The 6,752-nt window shown below is 51.7% G+C and overlaps 1 protein-coding gene across 1 annotated transcript; it reads left to right on the top strand.

Annotated features, from left to right (window-relative positions):
- The first annotated feature begins 1,288 nt into the window (after positions 1 to 1,288).
- Positions 1,289 to 5,965, top strand: ZIC1 (Zic family member 1). The gene is made up of 3 exons (XM_032263918.1): positions 1,289 to 3,049; positions 4,474 to 4,637; positions 5,313 to 5,965. Exons 1-3 carry the CDS (start codon positions 2,068 to 2,070, stop codon positions 5,508 to 5,510), a joined length of 1,344 nt encoding a protein of 447 aa, XP_032119809.1. The 5' UTR covers positions 1,289 to 2,067; the 3' UTR covers positions 5,511 to 5,965.
- The last annotated feature ends 787 nt before the right edge of the window (positions 5,966 to 6,752 follow it).

Genomic DNA, 6,752 nt, shown 5'->3' with positions numbered 1-6,752 from the left:
CTGCATTTTCCTAACTAAATCAAAGGGAGTGTTATTTCTTTTTCTGTTCACTCATCTGAAGGTAAGTAAATTTTCTCTGGCGATCAAAAGCCTGGTCGGCAACAAAGACCGCGCCCGCTTTTTCCACCGTCCTGGTGTGGCGAGTTGCGGAATTTCAATAACTGTGACAAGGGTGACTGATTTGTGAACTAGAAAAGGTTTGAATGTCACAAAATTTACATTGGTCCTATCTATTGGGGATTTAAATACCAAAAAAGTATTCGGGGATCTCTAGGGAGCTTTGGGCAGCCCAAGGGAACAATGGCGCATTGGGAAATTTACAGTTTTACCTGAATGAAAGGGGCCCAAGTAGGGAACAGGAGACCAGAGAGAAAGAGTTAGCGGGGGCAGTCGAGGGAGACAAGGGAAAGAGAGAAAAGAGAAAAATAAGGCAAGAGAGGGAAAAAGAAAAGGAAATTGTCAACAACGTTTCAAATTTGCCATTAAAAAATTCCAACCTCAATAACCTGGGAACTTAAGCGCTTTCATCCACGTGTGTGTGTGTGTGTGTGTGTATGTGTGTTTGGGGGTGCGGTGGTGCAGGAAGTCTGATTAGATAAAAGCGAGAATACAGAGGCTACCGGTTACACTGAGAAATTGCATTTCTTGTAAAGAGAGCATAGTGCCAGTGTGCTCCCAAGATCTTAAATTATAAACAGGAGGGGGACTAAGCAAGAGGGAAACAAACTTCAAAAGGAGCAAATAACAAAAGCCTTTTTTGCTGCCCTTGAATGGGAGGAAAGGGGGAAGAAAGAAAAGAAAGTTGCTGAATCGGGACATTCTGGAAGTGCCTTTGCTGTGTTTACCAGCCCCATCCCCGCCTCCTGCACAAGGAGACGCCCGAAGTCTCTAAACGCTCAGCGAAGAGTAGGTTTAGGGAAGAACCGCGCGGGGGTGGGGGTGGGGGCATGGGAGGAGGAGGAGGAATGCATACAACTGTGAGAAGGAAAGGAATCGTGGCAAAAAAAAAAAAAAAAAAAAAAAAAATTCCGTGAGAAGAGGGAAAAAATTTGGCTAAAAAGAAAGTTGCTTCTCCTGGCAGTCCTGGTTTGTCAAAAGGGGATGTCAAGCGCTTTACAATACCTGGGATTGATGAGGCGGGCGGGCCAATGAGCTGCGCTCGGCGCCTCGGCGCGCCCTCCGTTGGCGCGGCGGCTGCAGGCGGGGGGAGTGCAGGCGCACCAATGGGCGCCAGCATCCGCAGCACGTGACACCTCCCCCTGCTCCCATTCATCAAGGGGGGGACGGTGTCGTCCTTTCAATTCATTTATCTGCAGGAATGATTGCTGCTATCAGTCTCGCGCTCACCGCCCGGCTGAGGAGGTGAAAGTTTCTCCCCAGGAAGATAAACCGCAAAAGACAATATTGTGCATGATTTGCGCCTTTTCTTTTTCTTTTTTTTTCTTTCTTCCCCCCCCCCCCCTCTTTTTTTTTTTTTTTTTTTTTTTTTTTTTTTTTTTTTTTTTTGCAAAAAGCAGAGAGGGAAAAAAGGAGAGTGAAGGAGCAAGGAGGCGAGCCTGAGAGAAAGGAGATAGAAAAGAAAGGGCGAGGGGCTAGTGGAGAATTGAGGAGGGGCACGCGGCGAGAGGCGGAGAGGGGGAAGCAACCGCGGCTCTGGCGCTCACATTCCTCTATGCTACAAATCCGGGAGGAAGTTTTTTTGGGGGGCTGAGATGCTCCATGCCTTTCCCCGGGCAGCCTTGACACGCGGCCCTCTCGGCAGAGACTGAGCGGCGAGAAAGTGCGAGCCGGGCCGGCTGGGTGTGCGTGGCGGGCACTGGAGCCTGTCTTACTAGCGGCCCGCAGCCGTCCGGCTACTTTGCGTTTGGCCGGGCCGGCGCCCCGGCGCGCCGCGCCGTTGCCTGCAGGCTAGGACTTCGAGAGGTGGGTCGACTCCCCCTCCCTCCTCCTCTTCTTCCTCCTCTTCCTCCTCCTGTCGGTCCTCCTCCTCCTCCTTCCGATTTTCCCTCTTTGGCTGGCGAGGGTGGGGGGGGCGGGGGAGGCCGGGGCTCGCCCCGAGCAGCCACGATGCTCCTGGACGCCGGCCCCCAGTACCCAGCGATCGGCGTGACCACCTTTGGCGCGTCCCGCCACCACTCTGCGGGCGACGTGGCCGAGCGAGACGTGGGCCTGGGCATCAACCCGTTCGCCGACGGCATGGGCGCCTTCAAGCTCAACCCCAGTTCTCATGAACTGGCTTCGGCCGGCCAGACGGCCTTCACGTCGCAGGCACCGGGCTACGCGGCAGCTGCGGCCCTGGGCCATCACCATCACCCCGGCCACGTCGGCTCCTATTCCAGCGCAGCCTTCAACTCCACGCGGGACTTTCTGTTCCGCAACCGGGGTTTTGGCGACGCGGCGGCGGCAGCCAGCGCACAGCACAGCCTCTTCGCTGCTTCGGCCGGGGGCTTCGGGGGCCCACACGGCCACACGGACGCCGCGGGCCACCTCCTCTTCCCTGGGCTTCACGAGCAGGCTGCCGGCCACGCGTCGCCTAACGTGGTCAACGGGCAGATGAGGCTCGGCTTCTCGGGGGACATGTACCCACGACCCGAGCAGTACGGCCAGGTGACCAGCCCGCGTTCCGAGCACTATGCTGCGCCGCAGCTGCACGGCTACGGGCCCATGAACGTGAACATGGCCGCGCATCACGGCGCCGGCGCCTTCTTCCGCTATATGCGTCAACCCATCAAGCAAGAGCTCATCTGCAAGTGGATCGAGCCCGAGCAACTGGCCAACCCCAAAAAGTCGTGCAACAAAACTTTCAGCACCATGCACGAGCTAGTCACGCACGTCACCGTGGAGCACGTAGGTGGCCCGGAGCAGAGTAACCACATCTGCTTTTGGGAGGAGTGTCCGCGAGAGGGCAAGCCCTTCAAAGCTAAATACAAACTGGTTAACCACATCCGCGTGCACACGGGCGAGAAGCCCTTCCCCTGCCCCTTCCCTGGCTGTGGCAAGGTCTTCGCACGCTCCGAGAACTTAAAGATCCACAAAAGGACGCACACAGGTACGGAAACCGCTCTAGGACCCCTACCCATCCCACTTGGGCCTGGGACCCAAAATCCGAAAGTCAGTGGCCAGGTCGTACAGATGAGCCTCGGTGGGATCCGGGTGTCAGGTTCTGGCAGGCAGGCAGGGAAAGTGTGCGCTAATTTTTAGTTTGGGGATTGAAATTATGAAAAAACAAAATAAAACAGAGGGCAGACAAGAAGGATCTGGAGATAGAGATTTTTAAAATGAGGAACAAAAAAGTTCCGGAGAACAGGAAGCCAAACCTGGTTTGGCGGAGACTTGGTGCTTTCGAAGCCGGGGAAAGTGTCTGGCTCCGGGCAGCCGCGGAGGCGCCAGCTGCTCAGGCTGCAGACAAATCTAAACGCTTGCTTGCTGCCAACATCTCCCTCCAGGTACTTCATTGAGGACTTTGCCAAAGGAAAGAGCTGAGGAAATTGAGGCGAGCGGGTTAGGGGTGTAGAAAAAAACAAAATAGAGACAGAAATAGTTGAGACAGGAGGGGGAAAGGAAATAATTTGGGATTAAGGAGGCTTCTGAAGCTTTATGCACATTTGAAGAGCTCAATTTTAGTAGTGACTGGTTTTAAGCGTGGGCTTGAGGGATGGAGAAAGTCCAAGCAAAGGGAGGAAGACCTTTTTGTCTATTAGACTCCAAGAGGGTGGTTTTCAAAACACCGGATCACCAGCTTTGGCCTTTAAAAATAATCAAGACACAGGTCTGGAATAGTTTAAAAAAAAAAAAAAAAAGTTCCCGTGGGCTCAGGGCTGTAGTCTGAAATCAGGCAAGACATTCTGGGCCCCTTGGGCCCACGAAGCCGGGAATTGGGTTTCCTTTCCTATTCTGATTTATCCGGATGAGGTCTGAGGACCATGCTTGGGACTTTGGGTTTAACGCGGAGTCAGGGAAGAATTGGCAGCGTTGAGTTCTCTCCCCCACAGACTCTGCCATAAAATGTGAGTGTCTGTAGGGAGTGGGGTGGGTTGGAGGAGGCGATGAGGGGTTGTGGAGCGTCGGGGAGGGGGCAGGAGGAGGAGAGAAAAGCAATAGGGCAGGAGAATAAGCCTCAAACGTGAAAACTAGAAACCGGGAGCCAGGTAGAAGTAATCTGAAATCGTGTATATAGCTCTGGTTAACAGGACTTTCCAGACCCTGATGCTAAAAACCGACTCCTCCTCCTACTATTTTTTTAAACCTAAAAATAAAATGTAGATCTAATTGTATTAGAGATTAAAATAGAGTTAAGATATTTATAATTCAGCTGCGGATATATGAATTTATTGACGTTCCGGGTTTTTAAGCTTGCAAAGTGCTAATCCTGGGCTGCTGGCTTTTTGTTTTATTTTTCCATTTGTTTAGTTTTTGAAAAACGGCAGCGGAATTTTTTCTAATTAGACCCCTCTCATTCTCTTTTCGCACCAGGGGAGAAGCCCTTCAAGTGCGAGTTTGAGGGCTGTGACCGGCGCTTCGCTAACAGCAGCGACCGCAAGAAGCATATGCACGTGCACACGAGCGACAAGCCCTATCTTTGCAAGATGTGCGACAAGTCCTACACGCACCCCAGTTCGCTGCGCAAACACATGAAGGTAATCGCCTCTCTCTCGCTGCCCCCTTTGAGGCAGGAGCTGACTCGGCTCTCGGCCGGGGGTCGGGAGGCGAGTGGCAGCCAGGCGGTGGCGGGAGCCGGAGGAAACGGGAAGGCGAAGGCTCCACTCAGTCGAGCTGGGCCGAGAGGGAAGGGCGGGACCTGGAAAAGGGGGTGGGAATGCCCAAGGCTGTTTTAAATTAATGGTTTCATAATAAAAGTTAAAAGAGGAGAGTACGAGCAAAGGCCGCCACTGAATTTGGCCCAGAGCTAGGCTTTTGCAAGGGGTTGAAGCTGCCGAAACTGAGGGCCTTGCTCCTGGCCCCGTGGGACTGTAGAGTTGGACTCCTGCACCCAGGCCTGAGCTCTGGCTCACCTAAATGTGGGCGAACAAAATTCGGGGAAGGAAAGTGCAGTCTCTGGCCTCAAATCCAGCCACCCTCTTCCCAGACCTATTTTTCTTTTGTGAGTCCTGCGACGCTGACTTTCCCAGGAGCACGGCGTCTGCAGGCCGATGCAGGGGAACCAAGCCCCAAGTTCCGCTGATCTGGCCTCGACTGCATTTGGGGTCGGGCTCCAAGGGGTCTAGGAGGACGGGCACTTGCGGCCTTGGCCCCTCTAGGCAGCCGCCGCACTGGCTCTTTATGTCCGTAAAAACGCGACTTTATTCCTGCAGGTCCACGAATCCTCCTCGCAGGGCTCGCAGCCTTCGCCGGCCGCCAGCTCAGGCTACGAGTCCTCCACGCCTCCCACCATCGTGTCTCCCTCCACAGACAACCCGACCACCAGCTCCTTATCGCCCTCCTCCTCTGCAGTCCACCACACAGCTGGCCACAGCGCACTCTCTTCCAATTTTAACGAATGGTACGTTTAAAATCAGAAACAAAACACCGAACAAAACCCTATTTAAGAGACTGATCACACACGTATATACAACATTACTGAAAGAACCCTGCGAATCGAAACAGCCCCACAGACCCCGCAATCCTTTTTTAAAAATCTGCCAATAGACCCAGGACGAGTAAGAGAGGAAGCATCAATCTTTTAAAAATTTCCTTTCGCTTTCAGAATTTTTCTTTTTTTTGGCAAAGGCTTGGTACCCAAGGTGCGGTAGGGGGTCGAGGGGAAGGAGGCCACCTGACCAAATGCCGCCAACCCCGAGGGCCAGTTTCTTGTCGGATCGGAACCGGCTCTCTGGGGCTTCGGCTTTTTTTTCTTTGTGCTCTTGTAAATACAGAATTATTAGCTTAAAACTGTACTGTTGAATTCTGTAAATAGTTATATCTCGGTTGGAGAGGGTGGGTGGGATTGTGGCGTTGTGGTCTTTGCATTGGGGGGGGGGAGGGGCAGGGTGGGTGGGGGGAGGGGGAGGGGTGGGCGGCCGAAAGCCAACTGTTTGTACTGAATGGCAAGAATGTTCTAGTAAATGTGTACCAAAATGTGAATTACTTTGTACGATTACAGTCTTCACGTCGACCTAACCGAATATTATTGGTATTAATGTGCTTTTTTTGTATGAAGTGCAAACATTTCGTCCCAAAGTCTGAGTACTTTAGTGCAGTAAAATGTTGTTTCACGTCCTGTCAAGAATTCGTATAGTACGAGCCTGGATCTGCGTGTCAAACTGTTCCATTCGTTTATGTAAAGTGATATTAAAAAAAGATATAAACTATAACTGTCCGTCGCTTTTGGCAAAAGATACAACCACATAATGTATATAATTCCTAGTTTCCATATTTATCCGCATGTTAAGGGCCAGTTTATCCATGTTACAGCTCTTCAATATTTATGGCTAGAAGAACTCGTATGTACACTTTAGTTTCCAGAACTGTTTGGTAACCTTTCGTACCTTATTAAAGATTCTTAAATCTCAGTCATTGTGGTAGGAGTTTCTTCTTCACCCACCAGCAACCTGCTGCCTCTTCTGCCAGTCTTAAAGGGTCTCCAGAAAAGCTCTCCAGTCTCTCTTGCCTTCCCTTTCTGTCATTGCAGGTCGTATAAACGTGATAAATGAATGCTACCCTGCTGGCTCTCCGAGAGAGTGTAATTAGTATTTATATCAAAATTTATGAAACAAATTTTCGGCCGCAGTATAATTTAAATGACCTTTGCAGAT

The sequence above is a fragment of the Sapajus apella genome, unplaced genomic scaffold (assembly GCF_009761245.1).
Source record: "Sapajus apella isolate SASKATOON/1434 unplaced genomic scaffold, GSC_monkey_1.0 scaffold4, whole genome shotgun sequence".
NCBI lineage: Eukaryota > Metazoa > Chordata > Mammalia > Primates > Cebidae > Sapajus > Sapajus apella.
The sequence above is the reverse complement of the archived record's forward strand: the minus strand, read 5'-3'. Positions and strand labels throughout refer to the sequence as shown.

Coding starts and splice junctions, on each gene's coding strand:
- ZIC1 (XM_032263918.1), top strand. CDS start 2,068: ATGCTCCTGGACGCCGGCCCCCAGTACCCAGCGATCGGCGTGACCACC. Junction 3,050..4,473: donor CCACAAAAGGACGCACACAG/GTACGGAAACCG, acceptor TTTTCGCACCAG/GGGAGAAGCCCTTCAAGTGC. Junction 4,638..5,312: donor CGCTGCGCAAACACATGAAG/GTAATCGCCTCT, acceptor TTATTCCTGCAG/GTCCACGAATCCTCCTCGCA.